Below are 26,343 nucleotides of genomic sequence, written 5' to 3' on the forward strand. Positions count from 1 at the left end.
ACAGCATTACAAGATTTCATTCTGCTCCAGGAACAAATATTTCCATCTCATACATGCGGTCCTTGACCCAGTTAGGGACGATGAAAGGGACTGACCAAAAACCCACTTCCGATCTTGCTTGTCCGTCCTTTTTTCAAAACTTCTCGTCCTCCGTCCCAAAAATGGGCATCCGTCCGTCTTTGCTATATATTAACAAATTCACTGATGAGGAGCAATTTGAGAGACATGGATTCTGCCGCCTTCCTGCTACTCCAGCTGACCTTAAATACACAGCGACCCAAACGGAGAGCGTTGTGGACACCGCCCACATTAACACCATGGAAACTGGAAACACACCAGACGCAGCAGTAAATAACGGCTGCAAATACGGGAACATAACAACAATCGAGGCGAGTTTTATGACTTCTTCACACACTAATGACACAACATTAGTGTGCGGTGAGCAACCGTCCGGGACGGACGATTCCGTTCCGGCCCGGACAAAATGCCCATCCCCGGAAATAACAATTAGTACTCTGTGGGATAAAAAGTCATACAATAAAGTAGGGCTGGGCGATATGACCTAAAATCAATATCGCGATAAATTGGGCAATTTTACCTCGATAACGATAAATGCACGATAAATTCCCCCTGAGGACCAAAATCAAAATAAATGCAGAAAATGCATATTAACTGCTTTTTTTTATTGACCAACTGGTACACATTACTTTCAATGAAAAATAGAAGTACAAAAATCATTTGAATAAACATTCAAAATAGCTTGCTTTGCATGACTTGAACAATGTCACAAAGAACAGGAAAAAAAGGGTACCTCTCACAAAATCTTTTCCTGCAAATAGATTGTGCCGAGATGGTGTAATGCCATTTGCAAATGCTTAGATTTGTGTAAAGGTATCTTGTAAACAATATAAATAATGCCATGTGCAAAGGCACTAGTCGCCTGTAAACAAAATGCTAAATAAAATGAAAAAAAAAAAATCAATGGAATGCCAGTGCCAAACAAACGCGTGTGCTTCATCAGTAAAATGTGCCGTCTCGAGTACTCCGGTGCGCAGTCGCCACTTGTCGTCTATGTACTGCACATTTCAGGCTCAAACAGGGATGCATGTTGCGACTCGACCACAAGTCGGATGTGGATGCAAAATGCTCGACATGTCTCCGCTCCCGTCCCGATGTTGTCCATATCGGGAAGTGCTGTTTGCGGCAAATATTTTCGTACCTCTTGTCGGCTACGTTCCTGAGGCGTTTAAATCCTGTGCGCTCCACTGTAACTTCAGGAGCTCTATCTTTAGCTATGTGCTAGGCTATCCCGTCCACCACTGAGACGTTCTCTCGTATGGTGTCGCCTCCGTTATGGGCTGTTGTCACTTGTCCAACCTTGCTTCTCACTTTGAACTTTTAGCACAAGCTCCAAGTCAACAGCATGGTTGTGTTGTGGGTGGTGAAAAAGAAAAGGTTGGACGCGCTGTTTCAGGTGCTTACGACGCACTTTGTAGTTCATGTTCTTTTGCGCAAACATCGTCTTTATGGAACCCAAAACATTTCCAAACGACAGATGTCGAATTTCTTTTTGGGACAAGCGCGACAAGACCAATTTCAACTAACGTTACTTCGTCTGCAGCCGTGTCAGCCGCTTCTGAATTTGAATCGCCAGCTACGAACGCGTCTTGTGTTTACATTCTTCTACAGCGCCTGAGTCACGTGACTACATGCGCTGGAGCAGACTTAAAGAGGCATGAACATTGCCGCAGACAGAAAAGACTTTCCTTTTTCATTTTTTTTTTAGACACCGAATTTACCGACATGGGCAAAATGTTGTCGGTCATTCTAATAAATTTCGGTAACGGTAAATTTTCGGTTAATCGCCCAGCCCTACAATAAAGTTTGCTTGGATTTGGTGAACTTGAGTCTGCTTGTGCCTAAATTGATTTGTATTCCAACATGCTAGCAATACATTTTGAAATTGTTGTTTCTTTGATCTCATTTAGTTGACATGTGTCTTTTGACTTTTGTGTCACGAGATGTTGTCTCGTGACTCGTCTTTATCAGGGCAGGTCCAAAACAAAATACAGCACAACGCGTAAAAAAACAGGAAGACCAAGGCATCGTAACGCTGCCACAAGAGGAGTCCCAGAAAATGTGCAAACATAAACACACCCGACAAACCCCACACGACACTCCGCCAAATTCTGGTTCATCCCAAAGTGTGTGATCTGTTTCGTGTATGGTGCGGGCCAAACCAATACATACAACCGAGTGATCATTTATAAATAATTCATAAATAAAGTTGACTTCATAAAATCCTGCAAAAATGCACAAAAGTAGTCGTGACTGTTCCGTTTTGAGCTCCTGTCTACTCCACTGCAGTCATTCATGCGTTCAAGTGTAGACATTTACACTCCTGGCATGACATCATGACTTTATAGCTGCAGGGGTAGGTAATCTGGAGTTGCTGATAGGCTGACAGGGAAAAGGGTTGGGATTTGACAATAAAAACATCAAGCGCAAATGAGAAGGCCTGGACATTTCAACTTTGTACGTTTCCTGCTCTGGACTCATCGCAAGAGACGACAAGGTAAGGCAGCATTAAGATTTATGAAATAACACCGAGACTGAGCCATTGAACTGAAATCGGTTTTAAGTTGAGTACTTGGTTCATCTGTAAAGATCACAAGAAAAAAAAAAAAGTAATCCCTGCTTGCTCTTTTTTAAAAGCAACTTGTTCCAACTTCAACGTGAGGTTTGAGCTGTTCATAGGAATGGTCACCAAATGGGAATATGTTCTTTTTCAACGATAAGGTGAATGTTCCAATTTCAAAGTAAACATTTTGAAACAAACACCGTGTCGTCATGGCAATCAGCAGAAGTGCCCAATGACTCAGCGAGCGCCACTCCTTAGCTTGAAAGGGCGAGTGAGACGTGTTATGAGTTGGATTGATGATTCCACATTATAACACACCTTTCCTCTTGGGAATTATTCAGGCTCAACTCACAGACGGACACTATTTACTCATACTTAGTCAATATTCACTCAGTGCGTATGTGGCAACACGTGTTGGATTGAGCAAAGTACTGCAGAACCTCGGAGGTTGAACTTCATCAATTCTGTGATTCGGGTCAACCTCTTATTTGGTGGAATGGATGGATGGATATATATTTTTCCACACATTTCCATGAACCTCCTCACAAGGGTCACTGGGGTGGATGACGGATTTTTCGCACATTTGTGACAAAAAAAAAACAATCCCTGCAAAGCATTAAACTTTGGTCTTTATTTTCTTGGCAAGCACAAGCCGGGCATCAAGTGCTGTCTAACTTTATGCATGGGCGGAGTTTTCTTTGGTTCGGTGATTTTTGTACATGGGCACAGCTAGAAATGGGCGTTTGCGCCCTAGTGGGAGTGAACACAATCCCACTTGATTCCTGGCCAATCAAAGTGTCTCCTCTCATTCCCTTTAAATTCAGCACAGGTGCGGCACCGTCTACATGAGGGAAGCATGACGGACTAGCTACTCTTAAAAAGTCCGACTTGAAAATGCCGTCACAAGTGTATCTGCAATTAAATCCACACTTTTCCCTCCTTTGGACATTGTGGCTCAAAAAAGCAAGAATATATTTTAGATTTTCGAACGGACGCCAGTTACGACTTTCGGGTGTGTTGATTCCGCATAGCGCTGCCCCCTAACGAGTGAGTAGCCAATCACAAGACGCGTTCATCACCTTCAACGTAAAGCCAGCGAGAAGGCCTTACTGTCATCAACTCGTGATCTGATTGGCGATCACAACTATCTATCAACGGCAAAAGCCCCCTTGAGACACAGAACAGACGCTCGCACGATTGTATCTGAAGGCCTCAAACGAATAGTGCTACTGGTATCATGAAATCTGCCCGGTAACACGAGTTACCTAAATTCTGATTGGATAAGATTAGGGACCGTCTGTTTTGCATTTGCGCATGTGTGAAAGCGTGCGTGCCCTCAATAGACGCATGACTTGGCCAGTGTGCGTGATCTCTCTTTGTTGTGTCCCTCTCTTTAGTTGCGCCAAAGGATTGCGAGCACTCCTTCTAACATGATGCCTACCACCGAAGGCATGTCCCCTATCCTGCCCAATCACGTTCTGAGAGTGGGTCAAACTATACGTCTGGACCCGCAACAGGAGACCGTGACCGCGTGTTCTCGGCCAAGGGAGCCCGGCAGCCACCTCGGTGATGTGGATCTGGACATTTCTCTGGATAATCTCAACCAGCTCATGCGTGAACTGGATCCAACCTTTGAACCGATTCAGGCCAACAAAAACCACCCGTGCATCAGTCCAGCTGCAGGTACGAGTATGACGGCGCGCAATTAAATCTTGATCAATGTTAACAGCCGTGCAATAAATCAATAAGTAACACCATACATGGGAAATAGTTTCATGTCTCATGTAAATGGTGTTAAAAATATAATGCAGAAGTCATCAAGCGGAAATTCCAGTCAAATGATTCTGCTAACTTAATTTTCAATGTTTGTTATTATTTTTTTTAATGCACCCGGCATTAAGGTTTTTTTTTTATATCGCAGAGTAATTACACCAATTCAGGTGTTCTGGGACTGCTGCCCAGACTATGATGATGAGACACACCCTGAACCTCTCAGGCTATTCACACAAATGAAAGTCCCATCAAAGCTTATCGTGGTGTAGAGATGACTTTGTGCAGAAATCGATCGTGTCGTCTCTTCTTCTTGGAGCTATATCGTATGTGCTGTAAGTTGAAGGTTGTCACTTTTGCGGTCATCCTGGGAGCAAAACCATGTGCAGAGTGCGAAACCCAGGATTCCCGGCGACCATCACAGATTTTTGCCGTGTAACTTTGGGCTGCACGTTATTGGTGTGACGGCATTTATGTTTTTGAGTGAATGAACTGAATCCAATTTTGCCATCAACACATGGAAGACATAACCTGAAGTGAACAAGAACAAGTTTGGACCTCTCTCAAATGTTATGACACACCAAAAGAACGGCTCACATTAAAACATCCCATTTGGATGGATTGCCCTGTGCCTTGCAGGCACTTCCCTGCATGAGAATTTGCAGCAGCACTCGCCAAGCCCTTTTCGTCAATAAAAAAACAAATTGTGGAGTTCCACGTTCATTTTTTTCCCTTTAACGGCAACTATTTTCCTGTCCTCCCTCAGATGGATACTGCTCCTCGCCCACGGTGTCCCCCAGTATTCCCATCCCCAGACCCGCCAGTGTCAGCTTCAGTCCAGCGGGCACGCTGGTCTTTTCTGACTCGCCCTCCGTTTCCCGGCCTCCGTTGCCGTGTGGGAGCGCACCCAAAAGAAATCCCGCCATGAGGCATGACATGTCCTGTTCTCAAGGGTCGCTTCGTTTGTCCTACCCAAATCGGAACAGTGCGGCCTCACTGCTCTCCACATCAACATGTTCTGATACCAGCTACATCCTCGGCAGGTACAACTTAGGAACAATCAAAAATAAAAGTGAATAATGATGAACAACGACTTGCGCTATCAAGAAGTAAAGATATTAATGCTCACTCGTAAGTTATTTACTTTACTTTGCGATGTGCGTAGAAGCTGTTCCTAATATTTTGACACTTCAAGATTGCCCAAGTGCTAATGATGTTTTTAATCATTGAGATAAACATACAATATTTAGGTTCAGTGTTTGAAGTTGGAATTGATGTCGATTTTCAGATGACTCAATTATAATAGTTTGATGTTCTATATCATATGATTCTATTACATTTTCGTGAACACCAAACTAATAAAATAAAAAAAAATGCAATGCATTTCTACACCACTGCTTTCTAAAGCCACTGTGACCACACACCAAAAATAAATTGCAGCCACATTTGTTTGATTATATGACTCATAATTTACTGTACGATTGAAACATTTCGACTCGTCCATTCAGCGATTTTTTTTTTTTTAATGATTATATCCTATTCGGTGTGTGTGTACCAACTGCACTGTAAAGGAATATTCCACAGATTTAAAGTTTTTCTTTTGCCATGCCAATAATTTATATATATATATATTTTTTTTTAATATATTTTCATCCTCCCAAAGTACAAATTGTATTTTTTCACAGCGTGTCAACTGATCCTCTCGTCCTCACAGCACCTTGTCTTTGGCCAGCGAAGATGCAGACGGTGTCGGGTCAATCGTCTCTCTCAGTGACGGGTGCAGAACGAGGCAATACCCGGCCCAAGATGGCTCGGACAAGCGAGGACACGAGATGCCGAGCACCTGCTCCATCAGCAGTCCTGAGCAGTCGCTCTCTGGATCTTTTACCGATATTCCCATGTTGCTGATCAATGGCGTACCACATCGGGAAAATAAGAAATCTCCTTCATCCGACGACGAAGTCGCGCAGAAGCCATTTATTCACCACAGTGAGTCTCAAGCATTCTCGTTGGGTCTATTCTGCTTGACTACATTTAAAAATGTCCCTGCCTACTTTAGGTTCCGAGGGCCTTTTAAATGGGAGTCAGTCATCAATGAAATTTGTTATGGACTCTTCGAAATTTTGGTTCCGTCCACATATAAGCAGAGCAGAAGGTGAGCGTCTGAATTCTTGGATGGGGCAAATTTACGCAAAACAAAATGACAGGGTGGTCAGTTATGGAGAGTGTTATTATTTATTTATTTTATTTTATAAAATTAAGTTTAAGATCACTATTTTGTAAGGCTAAAAATTCAAAAACAACCTCTCATGTTTGATTCCACCTCAGCGGAGGCCTTTGTGAAGGACAAAGAAGCAGGAACATTTGTGGTGAGAGACAGTACGACATACAAAGGGAGTTTCGGTCTCGCCATGAAAGTTGATGAAGCCCTCACCGGTTCTGCAACTGAAGAGATCGGTACGTTTGATTTGTGGCCTTGTGGTTATTTTTTTCAAGTTGGGTTTTTAAATGTTTCAGCTGCATTTTGGTTACCAATACATCATAATGCCAAGTTTTAAAAACGCCTTAAAAAAAAATAGATACATTTTTTCACAACAATGTCAAAAGACAGTCTGGTTATTAAAAAAAAGATGCCAAACTAAATAAAAGAAATCATATCAAGTCCACTCACATCTAAAGGAAAACGACAAAACTTCAGGCTCTCTCTGATTGTAAATTTGATTTGACCAAATGAAAGGGAGACCAGTTTTTGTTGTTCCTGATATATATTTTTTTGTTTATGTCTTACACAGGAGGAGAGGGCAGCTCTCAACTTGTCAAACACTTCCTGATCGAATCAACAGCAAAGGGTGTTCGCCTTAAAGGCTCTTCTCAGGAACCGTACTTTGGTAAGCTTTTAAAGATCCAGCGCGCCTGTGATAAGCGGCTCGAATAATGGACGGATGGGTAGATAAAAAAGCCTCAAATTTGTTTTCTGATCAAAAGTTCTACTGGCACAGTTCTGTTTGCCTTTTACCATGTGTGGATTTTTACATTTTTTTTTAAGGGAAAGTTAATAAACCGTAAACGCACATCCGTATAGCAATTATCAATGTTCATGAGAGCCTGAAGGGTGGTGGTCTAATATTTTGTCTGGTTGGTTTTGTTGCAGCGGCAAGGCTCAGTGATAGAATAGTTGTTTCCAAGTCGTTAATTTTTTTTTTTTTTCTCACAGGAAGCCTTTCTGCTCTGGTGTACCAGCATACGATTTCCACCTTTGCTTTACCCTGCAAATTACTGCTCTGCTCCCAAGGTAAAGTCTAAGCGTGTGTGTGTGCTTGAAACGAATGAATTAAAGAAGACATTATGCATATTTTGAGGCGGAGCTAGGCTGTGGCAACAAGGCAAGCGACAACTTGTTCGCAAACAGTCCAAAGTCTGATGAGCAAAGCAAGCCGGCGTAAAGACGAAGTAAAACCAAAATTTGTATTCTGATGTGAGGAGGCAGCCGTCCATCGCTAAACCGTCAAATTACACTTGTTCCCCCGAACGTGAAAATCACTCCCACTGCCTGTTTTGTTTCCATAATGACTCCTTAAGTGGACTTGTGTGTCAACAGGATCGGGTGGAGAAGAGAGAACAAAAGACAAATCAGTGGTTGGGGAAAAGAAAGGAACCGGTAAGACGCTGTGATATTTGACCGAGTTTTAGTTGTGAATAACGTCAGCTAAAGGCATACATGTTTTTTTTTTTTCGCATCGTAAAACAGTTTCCTTTCTTTTGTCAAAGCACAAGAAACAGTCTGCAAACCATCAAAGTCAGTACTGCTAGCCTGGATTTAATTATCATGATTACGCCAATTGGAAGCTAACGCTGTTAGCTAATGCTAATCGTGTAGCCAACAAAACTCATTGCAGCTTTGCTCCTTTCGGCTTTGAGCAACGGTGATGTCATTTTCAATCCACAAATTTGGACCGAGTGATAACAGCTAACCTCTCCAGTCTGTTTTTTTGTGGCGCAGTTGTGTTTTTGGGGGTGTACATTGATATGTGTTGGTTGCAGCCTGCAATTTCATCTACCTGAATGCCGTCCCCACTGAGATGTTGACAGGACCTTGCGCGGTCGAGAGGGCGGTCTCCTCCACGCTCCAACTGCCGTCAGGCTCCTTTGAACCCGTCATAGTTAACCTGAAAGTGTCTTTGAAGGGCATCACACTGACAGACATCAACAGGAAGTAAGACGACACAGATCCTGTCACGTTTGTCCCAATGAGATAACACGTGTGAAATTGAATGTGAGCATTTGCTCTTCTAGGCAGTTTTTCCGACGTCATTATCCTGCTCACCTGCTTAGTTATGGTGGAAATGATCCGGATGATCGAAGGTGAGGGTTCGTGATGATACAAATCGCAGTGAATGCACAGCCATGCAAGACAAGCAGCGGGATTTGATTTTCACATCGGTCACATCATCTAGATCACGTGACGTCAAACACTGCAGCACGAGTCGACAGAAACTTGCGTCAATGACATTTTATATGATAGTAACTTTCAAAATGATAATAGTAATTTTAAAAATAGGGTTAGAGGTAAGGGGCAGGGTCAGGGTTAGGGTTAGGGTTGGTTGCCAGCCAATTCCAGGGCACACATGACAACCGGTTACGCTCACATTCCAACCTATAGACAGTTTAGTCTTCGGTTAACCTGACATCCACGGTTTTAGAATGTGGGAGGAAGCTGAAGTACCTGGAGAAAGGCCACACAAGCCCAAGGAGAACTTGCAAACCCCACATAGGACGTCCAAACTCTGAAACTCAAAACTTTGAGGCAAATGCCCTGCCCGTAGTTGAGACAAACACAGCATAAAATGACTACTTGTTATGCTAATGGGCGGCGACCCTCTGTGTCTTTTGTTAAAGATTTTCTTTTGGCGTTACAGGTGGAGAAAAGGTTCCAATTTTGGTGCAAGGTAGGGGAGCTGTTTTGAGTGCAACGTGACAAAACATTGCAGTGATTTTACGTATAATGTCATTGTTGTCTTTAATATGATGTATGCATCTTGCATTCCAACTAATAACAGTCAATGCTTTTGTTTGCAGGATGTTTGGCTTTGTGGCAAAAGGCGTGGAAGCTGGCATGGAGAACGTCTGCCACATTTTTGCTGAATACGACCCTCTGCAGCCCTGCAGCGCAGCTGTCAATGTTATTCAGGCTGTTACAGCCAAATCATAGGTGCACTAATACAAAAGTCAGGTGCTTTGCACCGACTGTCTCTATATTTCTGTCAGGTAATACTGTAAATGCTTAGAGTTAAAGCAACATCAATAAATAATATTACCTTAAAGTAACAGCTTTAAAACAATTTGGATGGCATACTGGCTTGCAATATACAGAATAGCTTCTGTGTCATCGTCAAGGCAAACCTGGGTAGCCGACTTAAGCTGTCTGTAATACTGGTGGAGCAATCAAAACACCTTTTGTGTTTTGTTATTGCTTCGTGTGGGCTTGCGTGCACGCTCTAAGGCTTGCACACACACGCTAAAAATAATCAGACATGTTATGACATCAAAATGTTCTGGGATTGTTTTGCACTTAAATCCAGTTTCTTGCCTGCTTTGGCTGCCGTGTCTTTGCTAGTACCAAATCCTCTTTGACTATCTTTACATGCAGTCAATAAACCTTTTAAAACCAAAATACTGGCAATATTCGGGGGGTTAAAAAGCGATGTAAACGCATTCAACAACCAGAATATGCTTTTATTTGTTTTTTTTTTCTTTTTTTTTTAATCCAATGCCTGGGTTACACCCTTTCATATGGAGAAATACGGAATTAAATAAATCCATATTTATTTAATTTTGGCACTTTCGGTCCTCCTTATTTTCTAACACGAATATGTTAGCATGCATACGGCGATCGGAATTCGCGCGGGACACTCTGCGGCGTGCCCAACCGCAAGGAATCTTGGTCTTTGTAGTACAGGAAGTGCTTGTAATATGCGGTGATTGGCGCGAAATTTACCGGAAATACACTCTTGGCGATAAACAAAACATGGCGAAAGCTACGGTAAATATGACTCTACACTTTTGGGGTTGAGGGGGAAACACTCGCCTCATTAATCTTGTGAAAAGACATGTCTGTAATGTGATGTAAAATGCCGTTTAATTGCGTAATGGTGTCATTTAAATATGTAGCGAGTGTTAACGGTTGGCTCACGCCATGTAAACGGCTTATTCCAAATGACTCCGAGATCGGAACTTTGACCTCAAGGTGAATATTGACTGCATATAAACGTAGCCACTGTTGATGTCATCTATAGTATTTTCCGCAGTGGTTTACACAATACTTCACTTTGTAACTGTATGGGAAGCCGCGGGGCAGACAATAAAACAGGCTGCGGTACTTTAACAAGCTTGAGACTGCTTAGTTGGAGAATACACTAAATAAATCTATAAATTCAAACCATTTGGCTGAGATAGGCAAGGTCAAAGGCAAGGTACAAGAGACCATTGAAAATTATTGCATGAGCTTCTGGCCAGGCAAGAAAAATGTTACTGATTTGAACACATTATAAAATATGTCATTTTCAATGTCAATAAAGTACTGTATGTTAATATACTTCTTCAGCTTCTTTAAAAGATGCATTAAAAAGCACTCAAATGTAGCATCATAACCTTACAACAGGCACATTTTGGATGATATGTGTATGAAGATACAGTGCACGTAAGACTAGTGATTAGTGGAATATTTGTTTGTAACAAACAAAATGATGTTTTCGTCAGCTTTTATTAAGGCAAATGCACAATCTTGATGATGTATAGGCTACAAATAATCTGTGGAATGAAACACGCACCTTTTGTGTACAGAATGATGTTTTATGATATTAGAAAAGCAACATACCATTCAGCGTTGGCATGCTTAATGATGTAAAGTGTATAATATTGTGATGAAAGATTAACATTTAGAAGAATAAAATTGGAATGAATTGTTAATATCATCTTGAAGCAAAAACATTGCAGGGATGCACAATGGCTCATACTATTTATTGCACTACGTTGTAAACAGTGTATTCTGTTTATTCTTGCCTGTGTACTTTTTTTGATGATGAATAAACATGTTGAGCTTGTGTCAATATGAATGTATAATTCTCGGAACTTCTGAGATTTATAAATGAGCGTATGTAAATGAGCGAATGACCTGTGAGTCAGAAGTAAATTTAAATATACTGCAGCTAAGCGCTTTGTGGCATATTTGTTTTATTTTAATTTGTAAATTACAGAAGGAAGCCTAGTCCAAATGAACAAACTGAGCATGTTAAGGCAAAGTAAAGTCTTTTCTTTCTAAATCAGAAACAGGAAACAGAATTTAATGGACACGAAATGCAAAGTGACCGATTGGCAGTAAAGCATTTATATGTGAACACATAATGTGTCATGGAAATATAACTATAGTATGTCCTCAAATACAAATCAATACATTCAAAGGTGTAAGCATATTTTGCATAATTGCATTCCCACAGTTGGGCAAAAGTAATGTTGTACCCTAAATTCATTGTATAGCACACCACATATGTACAAATGCTGCCGCTGTCTGGTTAAAACTGGTACTGCACTTGGCCCACAAACTGAATTCTGTACTGGGTCGCATTGCTGTGTCAGTTGAGGCTTTGATTAAGAGCAATATCCCAACGTGAATATTTAAGTTAGTGCATTAAGGTTTAGCTGTGCAAACCTTCAGAGACGCCATGATGATAAATTACACAAGGTTATGATTTCTTCTGGACTAAAATGAATTAAATGAAAGGAGTATGTCCAATTGACTGCCGATTGTGAAGAGCAAGTATTTAACAATATGTTGAAATCAGAGAATGTCAGTCGTGTCATGGAAAAATTAGGCAACACAATTAAAAGGAGCACATTTAAAACTCCTCAATCACAGTCGCTTACTGCAACATATACAAAAAGAAACTGATGAGAAGGCAAAGAAGGCTTCTGTTTTTTTTTGTACTTACCAAATTTTTCTTTTCGTCATCATAAAAGTTATGTGATCTTTTATTTGCTCCTATCAATTATCGTTATTTTTAAAATGACTTTTTACATAGTAATGAATTGCTCCTGAATTCATGTTTTTTTTTTAGATATTCCATGGATTGGCAAAAAAACAAAAAAACAAAACATAATTTCCTGTACAAGTAAATTTTATCAGCCAAGCATTTCGCCCACTTGAGTATCAAATCCATTTGCATCTATCATTTTCAAGAGAGCTGTACAAGGCAGGAACTTCAAAATTCCCTGGATCTATGGAGTGATAGTTGCACTACTGTGAGACCTTTTCATGATGAGCCGCACTTCGACATCCGGGAGACTGTCTTGTTTGGTTTGGGCACAGCCCTCGTCTGCTGTAGCCATGTGCAGGTCGAAGCGCAGGGACACAGACTTCTTTCGCAGTTTTGGATTGCCTCGGAAGAACGAGCTCTCCCACTGCTTGATGACCTTGTCAATCTTTTCCGTTCTGGAGAAATAGTCATTGATCCATCATGCTGACTATATTCATATATAATTCAATGCATATGATTTGATTTCCTACAGACTTTGTTGATATAAATGTAAATGTTAATTGAAGAATACAGCGTCCCCCGCTATTCTCGGAGAATACGGACTGAGCCCAGCCAAAACTCGCCCCACCCCTCTCCTAATTTTATAATTGCCCATGGATGAGCCAAGATGGTGCCAAAGCACTACATTTGTTCACGTGAAACTTCAGATTGCCACAAGATGGCACCAGAGCTGCAATTTCCCTTGCTCACAAAACAGTACTTGCATTGGGTTGGCCTGACTACAAAAAACACCAAGCTGGTGAGGGTAATATTCTTTCTGTCTTTCTTTTTTTTTGTTAATAAAAAAATGGAGGATCGGATTATTATTAAAAATAATGTTGCGCAAACCATTGTGGGTGGTAGAATTTGTCCAGTTGTCATTTCAGGTTGAACTGCATGAACGAGGCAGCAAATGCATCGCCTGGTGTAATAAATTGAAGAACAAGGAACCAAAAAGGTGTTTCATGGTGAATGCCAACTTTGTTCAAATCCTTGCAGAACAGAAACGGTGCTGTATATTTTGGACAGCAGTCGCTCAGATTATTATATAATTTATTTCTTCTCTTTTTTTAAGATTAATTTTACCGCTACATAATCATTTAATAACAATTTTATCGGCATTTTGTCAACATAAGTCTTGCAGAATGCGGAACATAATGAAGCACATGGCGCTTTAAATGACATCACAGTCAAACAAATCAGCGTTTAAAGTAGTGTTTAAATAACCTAAACACGAGGTGTCAAAATATACATTTCCTGTGAGTTGTTAGACTCCAGTACGTATGCAGCATCGGGCGCCTGAGGCATCCCCCCCCTAAGAAAAAAAAAATAGAAATCCACTTTCCACTCATGTCTCGTCTGACAACAACAGGTGCCACACCTTGAAGACATTACGCCAGGTGAGCCTCTCAACATCAAACAAAAGTCATTAAAGGGCGGAACCGTTCCCAAGCAGCCCGAGGATGAATCACCTCTGGGAATCCAAAGCAGCAGACATTTGTACGCTTCACAAATTGCTCAGGGTGTATATAAAACGGGGTGGGGAGGACGTTGGCGATTATCGCTTTGTAGGTTGATGACTTCATAAAAGCGCAGTGAATCAGCGTTTGACAGCTCGCAAGTTTGAGATGTTATGACATCAGTATGTGGGCCGAGCACAAAACCATTGTTTTGATTGAAAACACACATCTGTTGTTCTGAAAAAGTGGAAAGTGAAGTCCTTTGTATGATGTGGCACAAAATGAATCCGGAAGGAAAAACTTCCGAACGTACTTACTCCACAGTGCCACGGCCCTCTGCACTCTCCTGCACGACGTTACCCTGAAGAATCTCCTGAGACTTCACAGTGGAGATTGGTAAATGGTTGTCTCGCTCTGGTTCTGCAAAAAAAAAATTGGATGATGATTGAGGTGGACGCAGTGCCAATTGTGCATGCGTGTTACCTGTGAGGATCACAAGACTTTGCGGCCGATGGATTGCGGAGTCTTCCTTTGGTTTCTTGTCCTTTTGTCTTGGTGAAGACGTTCCGGGCAGAGGTTCTGATTTTGGTTCGTCTGGGGTGACGGTGAGCTCACTGAAGCCGTTCTCCACGCCTTTTTCGTTGGCTTCCAGGAAAGACGATTTCCAGAGCTGCAAACGCATCTGCTGCTCGCCGCGGCCCACGTACCTGCACATATGAAGCAACGCGTCGATGAGGAAAAATGCGTCTGTGCCTTGTAACCCCGACTCTTGACAAATGCTTTGGTCGTGGCACACTTTGCATCGGCTAACGCGTCTTTTTGTTTTCTTTGTTCTTGGAGTCAGCGCCGCAGATTTGGGTTGAATATTGCAACAGACTGCCTTTGAAATTTTGATTTTCCACTCCATGTCATAAACTTCTTCTGCTCACAGGTGTCAAACTCAAGGCCCGTGGACCAGATCCGACGAGCAAGATCAATTTTCATGGCCCACTCAAGCAAAGAAAGTGTGAGTACTTCGTATGAGCTGAATAGTTTTGTTCATTTTATTTTGGTAGATAATCTGTCGCCAAACTAATTTTTTAGCATAACAACAAGACCTGATTAATATTTGGTTGGAAATATTTTTCATGAATTCAATTCATTTTTTTTCAAGTGCTCTATAAATAAAGTTGAGTTGAGAATGAGCGGGAAACCAAAACTACGATGTGGACCGGCTGACGAGTGACACACCTGTCCCAGGTTGCTCACCGCAAAATGTGACTGAACTGAGTTTGTATTCAAGTACTGACATTATTGCCTGAGACGTTAACAAAGGATCTTGATCGAGAAATAATTTCGAAATGACGACTGCAATGATTAAAGCAAGTCCGAACAAACCGATGTCATGAGTCAGAAAACAAAGGAATGTGTTCTCTTGTATCGACAACAACTTCCACTCTGCAAAGGGGTACCCCAGGGGTCTTATTCGGGCTTTTAAGGACTTCACTAAGAGAATTTTCATTTTTTTTTTTTGCATGTTTACATGGACTTTAAAAATCTGAATGCCACCAATATTTGCGATTTGAACGAATGACTGACTGCATGCAAACGTAGTCGATGCTGTACGCCAGGACAAAGCTGTGAATCCCCGACCACCCGCATCCCCTCTATCGAGTCACTTGCTGTGTCGCACGTACTTTATGTCTCGAGCGCCACAAAAGCCGCTAGAACAAATGCTTTGATAATTAACGTCTATGAATGCTTGCTATGGCATGTCGGGGACATTACAAAATCAGAAAACGCCTTTCAAGATTAGACAGGCTTTCTCTTGAGTCAGACAATCTTTTTTTGGTTGGGAGTAAAACCGATTGTTCCCTGGAAGCCCTACCAAGAAAAAAAAAATCCCCAGTAAAACAGGTCATAGCAGGCAGTGAATAAAAGATCAGACAGAATGTTCTGCTTGTCGGAATCAAATGAAAAGAATTGAGCATTGATTTTTTTTTCTTTTTTACGGTGTGTGAGTTGTGACCGGGCTTGGAAAAAAAGTTAGTCATTTAACACCCGCGCCCTCCGCTCGCTGTGGCTCTCCTCCGTCACCTGCCCTCTTCCTGTTCCACCAGTCGTCTATACGTGGAGATTTCTCGCTCCAGTCGTATCTTTGTGTTGAGCATCTGACTGTGGCGCTGACGCTGCGTGGCCAGTCCATTCCTGACTTGCTCCAGCTCAGACTCCAGTCCCGCAATCACCTGCCAAAGTTCCTGCAGCTGGCCGAAGTACTGCTGCTGCGTGTTCTCCAGCGAGTTTTCCAGGCCTTTCTCCTGCGGAATCAACGGCAAGCAAAGCCATTACATGATGTTTTTGGAATATGACTATTTCTGGGTTGTCTGCCGGTATGACATAAAAGAAAAAAAAACCCATTGAGTCAACTAAACCCTCTTTGGCAGTTCTTCTCAAATAGTGGAACACGCTAACCCTGTGGGGGAGGGGGGGCTGCAAAGATGAGGGGGGCGCGTGTGAACCTTTTTCCACGGCACTTCAATAAAGTGTAATTACACCTCCACTCCAGTAGTTGGCAGTGGTGTTCCCTTTACAGCCTCACAGTAGTACATTTGGGTTGGGTTGGGATTCTCTGTGCGGGTTGCCTTTGGCTGGTTTTGTAGTGTGGTTGACTAAAGAATGTCACATGTTCCTCTGAGTTGCCATTGTGAAGCGCTCAAACAGCTTGAGGGGAATATGTTGTCATACGTCTCCAATGTTTGGCCTTGCGAAACAAACAGGCGCCGTGTGCTAATATAAACAGGTAGATTGCAGTTTGGATTAATCCCTGAGAAAACCCGTGCGTGCAACCAGGTGAGATGTCAACAAAAGAAATGTGAGCCACAGCTCAATGGAATAAAAGTTGCCAAGTGAAATCGTGAGCGGACGATGATGAGTATATCTTCGATTAGTTTTATGGAAGGTCACATCTGCATCGTTGCGCTGCCATCGGCCATCTCAAGTCAGACGACTGGCGATTCAGACGTCTGTGCTTCCTTACCAAGGCATGCAGGGTTTCAATCTCCACCTGAAGGGAGTGCCACTGCCTCCGGGCCTCTGCTAACTCGGCCCAAGCCTCCCTTAGCGCATTGCTGCCGAGGCTAACCTGTGCGAGATGAAAGTAAAGAAGGTACATTTGTCTCAATAGAGTGTCTGGTGTGCATTCTCGGAACAGAGAAAGGATTAAAAAAAAAAACACAATAGCGAATAATTCCAACGAGCCTGCGCAATTGCAGGCGCCGCCGAGTCCAAAGAAAAAGAAATGAGAAGTTATGAGGCTTGATTGTGTGAATTGTATGTAACACGAACAGGCAGCAGTGCCGACCTTTGACTTTGTATGAACGCACACTCGTGCCAGCTGTGTTGACACACTCTACAGCTGCAGGGCGTTTCACACTCATGCACACACAACAAGATGCAATGACGCACCTTTGCTGTGTTTCAGCTATAACAATATTTACAAATTCCCACCACCCCCCAAAAAAAAAAAAATCTTCAATGGGTCTTGTGTGTCATTTAGAGGATGTGAATATTTTCACCACTGATCTAAACGAAACACCATGCAATATAACTGGTTCATTTAGAAAGTTCTAGAGAGCGATCCGAAGTTGCAGTCCTGAAACGCAAACATTTTACTGTATGTCAGGGGTCTCTAATCCTGTTCCTCGAGGGCCGCTGTCCCGTGTGTTTTTCCATCTCGTCCTGCCGCGACACACCAGACTCAAAAGATCAGAAACGTGATCCAACTTCTGCAGACCTTGCAGATTATCTGATCTTTTGAATCAGTTGCAGCAAGGAGAGATGGACAGCAGACCTTGAGGAACAGGATGGAAGACGTCTGTCATTGAGTCCTCTGGCGATGGCCCAGAACAACCCAGCATGAACAACAAATGACAAGTGAGGACGCAGGAAGAGTGCGTGCACCTCGAGCAAAGCGCCGCCGTGTGTTGTTGTTGTTGTCGATGATGCAGCTGTAGCTCCAGCTTCGGACTGGCTCGGCGCGGGATAGCTGCCAAGCAAATGGGAGCTTGTACCCGAAGCAAGGTGTCTCTCATTGTAAATGGGAAGTCTGCTCAGGTTGCACTGAGCTCTGATTTGGTCGAGGAGTTTGGTGAGCTCCATCCCTGTGCCATCCTCTTCCTGTTTACCTGCTACCGTGGTCGCTGCTAACGGAGCATCACATGAGGGGGAGCGCCGCAGCTGCAGAGCTCGGGCTGCCTGCGAGCGGCCAACCAAATGGGAGGGGGCATGAGGGAGGGAGTGAGTGGATGGAAGGACACAGAGACTGTTAGTGAAAGATGCAATGACGGGTACAGTGCATACAGTTTACAGGCTATATATATATAAATTTTTATTTAGATAAATTATATCCATATATGTATATAATTTATATAAATACAAATTATATGTATATAATTGTTATATATTATTATATTATATATAATATTTATATATATAATGAATGAGTAATATATGTACTGTAATAACCTGATACTCTTGGTTTATATCTTGAAGCTCTGTCATGGAGTGAGCAATATCTGCGTGCAAAATCATGTTGTTCTGGTCGGTCTTCTTCTTTGCCTCCCTCAGCACAGTCACCTGTTGCTCCAGACGCAGGGTGTTACGCTCTTCCGTGTCACACCTGTAACATGCATGCAGAAGACGATTAACCAACCACATGTTACTTCTGTACAAACATTTGGAGAATGGACCATAAAAGGTTCCCTAGTGGACACTGTGAAATTGAGAAGAGTGTAGAAAAAAAAAAGTCCTGTTAGCTAAATTCGAAAGATGGAGTGGAATTAAAGTAAAAACTCTCGAACTGTTTTTTTTTTATACAGACCAGTTCACAACTGTTCCATTATTAACCCTAAATTGAAAAATCTAGTTTTTGAACCTGTATGTTGTAATATCAGAGATGTAACATTTCTAAATCTTTATGTCACATGCATAGGTTCAGTTTGTTAAAAAAAAAAAGTATGAAAACAAATTGACAATATGAACCAGAACGAATGTGTTGTTAGCTTCAAAACAAAGAGTACAATTTGCATTTGCCATGCATTATAAATTTCCATTTCACTTCCAACGTCCTATGTTAACAAAATTACAAATACTAATATACTTTATGGGAAAACCAAATTAAAAGGCCTTATTCATGTCGACATTTTGTTTTGGTTCATTCAAGTAAATAATCAATAGAAGCATGATGTACTTGTGAATGGAAATCGTATCATGTACAATAAATTAGAATTATTTTTTTATCTTCAATGTTCGTCATTATGGTGTTCATTGGCCTCGTGGGTGTACATTTGTGACGCTTGCTGGTGTCAAAGTTGCCCGTGGCCGTTCCAGTCAAAAGGCTAAATAGATGGCTGAGAACTTTCAGGAACGGCACAAGGCACATCCGGCTGACCTGACCTGGCTTGGATGGCGGCAGCTCTGGACTTCATGCTTTCAGACTGCAAGGCCAACTGGGCATTCTCCATCAGTAGTTTGCCAACCTAACAAAAAAAAGTCGAAAGTCTCCCACATTTGTTTTAGCACGAGTGCCGAACATATCCGGGACAAGACACACCCGTGTTTAAGGAGAGCCAAATGCAGCACAAGAAGGAATATGCAAAGCATTTATAAGATTAAGAGTTTAGTGCACTCAATACGTGGGTTTCAATGCACTCGATACGCCTGAGCCTTCGTAAGCCCCCGCGAGATCAGTGGATCAAAAACTACTTAATGTCTTTGCGGATTCTGACAATAAATAAATGTGCTCCAAATGCATTCCGACGAAAGGCACAAAAGAGATGAATCGCATGTACTTGCAAAGGCATTTTGAATTTTGGCGGAATGTAACTCTGACTCTTTTTTTGTTTTTGCAGAGAGTGCTATTAAAAGAAATCAACAGACACATGCAAAATGAAACCATAACGGTAATTAACACCCATATGGTGGAATGATTCCATAATTTGTAATTGTTTTCATGACAGCTTGCCTCTCTGGCTCATTTCCGAGTCGACGTAATAACGAGGCTGCTAATTGCATATGTCTTAATGACTTTTTTGAAAAGGCATACATTGTGGCTCACGCACTACGAACCTGTTACAAACTCAGCACTTCACGTACACTTTTGAAATGCAGATTTCAGTGCTCAAAGCTTTCTCACTGGCTTGCGCTCTTAAATATTGCATAATATTCGGAACATTCCGACAATTTTCTGACCAAAGAAGAGAAGTTATATGCGTGGTGCTTTGAAGTGGCTGTGGTGCATTGCTCACCGAGCGTATTTATGGCATTTCGCGTCAAGTGTCGTGATGATTAACTCTACAAATGTTAAGTCCCTCTATCACAGCAGGGAATTTAAAAAAAATTGAAACAGTCCCTCAACGTCAGTATCAGTCAGGATACTCTCGCTTGCGGTGGTCTTTTGAGGTGCAAAATGTTTACCGTATTTTCCGTGTGTGCATATAAGCCGGCAGCAACTCTCTTTAAAAAAAAAAAAAAAATAGGTATAAAAGCCGCAGTTTTCAAAAACAAGTTGTTTACTGCATGTTCAGAACGATTTTGTACCGTGAATGCACATAAAGGTGCAAAAACAGATTGTAAAAACACGGCAACAACTTTGCTCATTAAAAGTGAACAGACCCAGGAGAAAAAAAAAAATATCGAGATTTATTTAGCGTATTTTCTGAACTGTAGAGCGCCCCTAGTGGTGAAAGAAAAATCCACAGAAAAGCCGCACTGGTGTATTAGCCGCACGCTTCAAAATCGAGGAAAAAAAGTTGCTCCCACATCATCACACGCTCTTGATTAATGATTAATTTGTGTTACCTGAGCACGGAGTTCTTTCACGGCTTCTTCCTGCTTGGACCAGTCTTGAGCGCACGAGGTGTTTCTCATGCTTCTTTCAGCGATCCGGACTTCCAATTGCTGGTTGGTCTCCTGCAGGCCGTTCACCTGCTCCAGGAAACGCTTCAAACGAGTGTTCATTGCCCTCATGATCTCACTGGAGTTCTGCAGCAAGTCCATGTTGAACGAGAAGACGCTGACAAGGGTCAAAGGTCAGACATGATCGCTCAGGCCGTTGTTTGGCATTTTCAAAGTATAAACGCAGCACTCGTACTTCCTTCCTTCCCGGCAGACGTGAGAATTTCTACACCCGTAGATACGGCGAACAGTCACACTTGTTTAATAGCGCTTTCGGAGGCGTGAACTAAGTAAATGTTTACCCAGAGATACTCGCATGAGGTAACGTGACCTCCCAAGCATAAAAGAGAATATTTATCGTCAAAAGGAGAAATCTCAATTGTCCCGGTCTGCTTTTCTTGCTCACAAGAATCCAAAGAACTTCTCCTCTCCTCACGGCTTAGCACATTCCTCTCCGGCGAACAGGTCAATACTTTTTTTTCCTCCCACTGCGCGTGAGGTCATCCTCCGCCGGCCGCTGAGATGCACCCGATGGACTGTGATCAGCCTGCCCTGAGAACATGTGATGTGTCGTTCTCGAGTTTTGACGGTCAACTACAGCAGCGAGCCTCTCCTGTCACAAACACGCCGAAAAATAGTCGAGGGGAGAGCGATGGGGGGGGGTCGAACACCGCGCTTACATCACGAGCAGCACTCTGGGGCCCTTTTGTCCACCCTGATCCAGGATTACTTTGCTGCTTTCAAACACACTGCAACACAATGTTCGGGGACACCTGATGACATGACGTGTCGCACTCACTGAATTGAGGTCTGAGAGGTAAACTTTGAAAAACAATAATTACATTTTAGAAAAAAAAGCCAGTAAAGGGACGCCAGATTAGCAGTTATGTGTCAAGAGGCGAGCAGCAGTATTTTGCACCAACTGGAGATGCTTGATGGAGGATTGCCTGAGTCCAAAATAAAAGTGCATTACAATGATCCAGCCGAGATGTGACGAAGACATGAATTACTGTTTCAAAGTGCGGTTGCGAAAGGAGATACGCTACCTGAGCCAGCGACCTAAGATAAAAAAAAAAATCTGAATTTAATTAACAACAGCATAGAATTGCCGGTCAGAAGTGACAAAATTCAAATTCTGCCATCTAGAAAAAGGAATAGTTACTTCAAGCAGAACTCACGGCTCAACATCTGCAATGAAGACCACTAACTCGATCAGTTTCGTTCTCCAGAAATCTTCATCTTTAAATCATAAATGTGTTCTTTTCTTGTATATTGCCCTATGAGTTTGGTTTGCATGAAGAGGAATTTTGCCAGTCGTGCAAAAATCAATCTGCAAAAACATTTCCCTTCCCTCGACTGATGCTCAACGGCATATCAAAATCGCTGGCCTGCTCACATGTGGGAACAATGCGGTAAATGCTCAAAGAGAGCACAAAGCACCGGCGGTCTTTGCTTGCACAACGGGCGAAGGTGCTAGAAGCTCGAACCCGAGCGGACACACCGACCTTCACGGTGGAGCAGAACGCGGCAACACTAGTTAGCTGATCACTAGTTACTCGGCATCGACGTTTATTTTATTTGTTTTGTAAATAAATTGACGATTCTGTTTACATCATTTCAACTTGTATTGAATTCTTTTGCACTTTTATTTTCCTTTGAATTTTGATTCCGTCCAGTGTTTATGACGGGAAGATTTAGGATGACTGATATCCATAGGTTTTGTCCTCGTTACGTGCGGTGAGATTAATCGCTATTGAAACAATGATTCCTCTGGAGTCAGATATAAAAATCGGAATCCAAAATAGGAGCTTAGCCCATATTTCAATTTTGACCGTAATTGAAACATTTGTTTTGAAAGCTTTTAATTATGCAACCCTAAATTCCGCAATGTTCAATATCGTCGTTGGCAGAAAAACGACAGAATATTTTTAAAGTCAAGTTCATTGTGATCTGTCCACGTTATTCTCTTCCGTGCATGCCGCAAATGAAAAAAAACAAAACAATGCTCTCTTTTCATCCAAAAATTCATTATGATAATATTTTAAGTATCAGCCACACTTTATTTGAGTCAAGTGCCAATATGGCCTCCAAAGTGTTTTTGTTAATGACCTTCATGATTTTTTTTTATTTGATTTTGAAAAAAATGCGGATTCGTCTTTTAGGTGTGATGCCATAAATCTTTCTTTTATTCATTCAAGTCCTTCCACTTCTTTTGTACATTTCTAGACGCATGAGATCAAATTTCCTCATCAAATGTCTTGTCTCACGAGTAAACAAGCGCTCTCTCCGAAGAGGCCGGATAGGGATTACTCGCAAAGATGACTTAAGTCTTCGCTCAGAACAACGGCAATCGTTGGACTAATATTAGTTTTAAAAATGAAAGCCTTGTTTCCTAAGCACAACCTATCGGCTGGAACGACCCGCATATGAAACCAATGTTTCTTTGCAATCACCTTCGAACTTTGCGAACGGTCTTGACTGAAAAATTTGCAAACCTAACTGGCATGTGAAGAATCTTCCACACCCTCACCCGATGCTATCGTCGCGTTGGCATCAACATAGCAAAGATGATGAAACTGATGAAGCGAGTCGTCTAGCAACAGGAGGATCTACTTTTCGAGACCCGCTCTGACCTCTCGTGTATCTCGCGCTAGTGTACGACTGGGTGTGAATATTTGTGGTGGTCGGCGGGTCAGCTGTGGTTACAAAATGTAGTTCACCACCACCCGAGAGTGAACGTGTGAGTGCGTGAATCACGTGTTTCGAAAAGCGCCATCTAAATCTAAAATGTTCCCTCTGAAGGCCGGTTGCTGACGCTTTTGTTATGAAAGATGAATTCTATAAACAAGGAATGTCACCAAGCCTGTTTCCAAGCGCCATGTGTCAACTTCGACAAAGATGTAGAATGCAGATCGATGTTTGCTTAAGGAAATGACAGCAGCTGACATTTCAGTTGCATGTCTTGACCAGCAGGGGGAGCTGCTGAGAGGGTCGCCGCCTACCAGGCTATAGAAAGAGCCTCCAGATGAAAGGTTTCGCTGTCAAAAGTCTTTCACGCTCCTGATTTTAATCAAGCTTTCGATCCTTCATTCTTCTGCCACTTTTGTCCACATGTGTGGGTGCCATAAAAATCTTTGATCATCCATCATCACAATCCCTCATATTCCACTTTTTCAAGCCTTTGGGTCGACTTAATCTTGTCGTGCAGGTTCTATTTCGTCATTTCTTGATTGAACAGGTCTAGATGTAATCAGGCTTGGGTGTGGACGGTAAAAATGTATTCAGGTTTGAAAAAAAAAAATGGGATTAGACACAGTTAAATCTTGATTTTAAAAGAATTAGGGCCAGGAAGCTTGAAATAGTTTTTGTTCCTTTAATAAATTAGAGCACCATTTTATGTTTGTTTGGGTTATCTTTGGATGATGAAAGCTACAAAAAAGTAAGAATTTCAGATTTTTCATAAAGCATACTCTGCCATGATCAGTATTTAAATGTGTTGCACTTTACAAACAGTTAAGTGTCTGTGCAAAAACTGTTGTCCTTGTCACACTTTGATATTTTTCTAAGCGCCTTAGGGATACATAAGCTGACAAAACAATTAAACTAGGAGTGCCACTGTCTCGCTGCCACTGAGTGTTACGTTGAAGAGGGTTCGGCAAACAGGTTTTCAACGGAACAAGTCTGGACCCACTTAGTTAAACAAGTATTAGGTGATGTTTCCACTTTCCCGTCACTACGGTGACATTTTAATACATGGTCAAAATGAACAATTCAAAGATATAACATCTTGTATGAAACTAAAAACCTACGCTGCAAGTCAACACACATTTTCATGACAAGCGTTTCTGCAATTTGTCAACCTTATCGTCAATTGTTCAAACCTGCATGAACTCAGACGGATGGACGCCCGGTGCATCCGTAAATTCAACCAGCCCATGTCAAATGTACTTTTTGACTTGTATAAGCGTCCACGGCAGTGAATGAGTAAATTAACTCGAAACTAATACCCGATTGGCCGCCACAACACATAATGACACCCATTCACCGTATATTTTATGGAAGTGTGTTTCGTGGCAAGTTTCCAAGATGGAAAGTATTTCCTGCACAAGGCGTCCGGGCAGGTGCAGTGACACTCCTTGAAATTTCAGCGTTCGAATCGAGTAGTGGAGTTGACCTGCCAATGGGAGTGAGCACAATTTGCGTGTGCCGCTACAGGAGGATGTGTTATTATTTTATTTGTATTTTTTTGGTGATGAAACTGAAGTGCAGTTAAGAGGAATGCAGCAGGAACTTAACCTACTGGTCACATAACTAATTCCGCCAGTTTATCCAGCTGAGGAACAATCATGGGCGTCATCCATCAGATAATGGCCGTCCTGTGATCCACAGGCAGTTTGGACACGGCGGCACAACCCAAACAAGTTGTTGCGGTTGTCATCAACTGTAAACTGGTTTCGCCCAAGACATTTCCCAATGAATTGGGAAAATATTTTTTTTAAAGAGTCAAACTTAACATAGAAAACTAAACTATTTTTTTTTTTATTGTTTGCTACAATCATTTGTTTTAAATGTTGGCTACTCTACTTTTTTTTTTTTTTTTTTAACGTGCAGCGCATTAAGTTTGATTTATTCATGAAGGTGTAGGTGTTTGTATAATTTAAATTGTCTTTTTCGTTTAGAAAGTAACGAAAGCAAATACAAATATCTAAGATAATAAACAGAGACACTAGCGACGAATAAAATTGGACTTTTAAATATTATTTTTACAATTATTCTGAAATGAACTGATGCAATAAATACCTTCTGCAAAAACGTTCAACTATCACCTTCACTTTTAAAATAGCACAAAGTATGAACGAGCCTCTCCCTTGAGAACCACAGAGCCATGACTTGCCAGGCTAGACGTGGAATGTTGATCTTTTCATTCTTTCTTTTTTTTTTTTAATTGACATGAAAACTGATGAACAAATTGACTTTCTACTTTAGCAGTAAACTTATTTCACGTTGACAAAAATTTTTATATATTTATTTTACATTTATTCTTTTCTGCTCTATTCTATAATTGCCAACATTAGAGTTTTTCATGAACATAAAATGATATTCCTCTTTTTTTTTTAAACATTTGCTCCTCACTCCCAAACATGTCAAAGACCAATTTATGTTTTATGTTCAAAGAAAAAAAAAATCATTTGCAATTTGAGTCCCATCGCTATATTAAGGTTAAAATTCCTTTTTTTTCTGGTGGAAGCCCCGAAGAGGAGTGAACCAAGTTTAATTAAAAGTTTGTCGGCGTCTCACGCGCCTAAACTCGTTCTCGGCGATGTGCGCCAGGACAGCTGCTTCGCATGTGACACGCCCGGTCGGCTATGACGTCTCCGCAAACATTGGCGTGGAAGCGAAGACCGTACGGTCTCGGTCTCAACCCACCTGATGGGCCACACCCCCTCCGCGCACTATAAATCCATCCTCC

General features: G+C 41.8%; 2 protein-coding genes across 4 annotated transcripts; one reads left to right on the forward strand and one right to left on the reverse strand.

Moving 5' to 3' along the window:
* Positions 1–2,552: 2,552 nt before the first annotated feature.
* On the forward strand, positions 2,553–16,386 carry LOC148332791 (tensin-4-like). Of its 3 annotated transcripts, none has more exons than XR_015844733.1 (15): positions 2,553–2,575; positions 4,039–4,324; positions 5,178–5,454; positions 6,126–6,400; positions 6,471–6,566; positions 6,740–6,868; positions 7,204–7,299; positions 7,626–7,703; positions 8,010–8,069; positions 8,453–8,624; positions 8,705–8,773; positions 9,328–9,357; positions 9,488–10,451; positions 14,872–14,946; positions 15,094–16,386. XR_015844733.1 is itself a non-coding variant. In XM_088303681.1 (13 exons), the coding sequence occupies exons 2-13, from the start codon at positions 4,072–4,074 to the stop codon at positions 9,618–9,620; spliced, it is 1,668 nt and encodes a 555-aa protein (XP_088159807.1). In that variant the 5' UTR covers positions 2,553–2,575; positions 4,039–4,071; the 3' UTR covers positions 9,621–10,870. The 3 variants fall into 3 exon arrangements, 1 of the variants encoding a protein (XP_088159807.1); XR_015844732.1 differs by having other exon boundaries at positions 16,040–16,386; XM_088303681.1 differs by lacking the exons at positions 14,872–14,946; positions 15,094–16,386 and having other exon boundaries at positions 9,488–10,870.
* Positions 12,553–21,420, reverse strand: krt222 (keratin 222). Its single transcript, XM_088303682.1, has 9 exons — positions 20,778–21,420; positions 19,374–19,456; positions 18,444–18,597; positions 17,880–18,173; positions 16,957–17,061; positions 16,017–16,237; positions 14,424–14,647; positions 14,258–14,360; positions 12,553–12,896 (listed from the first exon to the last, which is right to left on the reverse strand). Exons 1-9 carry the CDS (start codon positions 20,973–20,975, stop codon positions 12,683–12,685), a joined length of 1,596 nt encoding a protein of 531 aa, XP_088159808.1. The 5' UTR covers positions 20,976–21,420; the 3' UTR covers positions 12,553–12,682.
* Between the last annotated feature and the right edge of the window lie 4,923 nt (positions 21,421–26,343).

Source organism: Idiotropiscis lumnitzeri, chromosome 8 (genome assembly GCF_059441095.1).
Source record: "Idiotropiscis lumnitzeri isolate Australia: NSW breed Sydney's pygmy pipehorse chromosome 8, RoL_Ilum_1.0, whole genome shotgun sequence".
Taxonomy (NCBI): Eukaryota; Metazoa; Chordata; class Actinopteri; order Syngnathiformes; family Syngnathidae; genus Idiotropiscis; species Idiotropiscis lumnitzeri.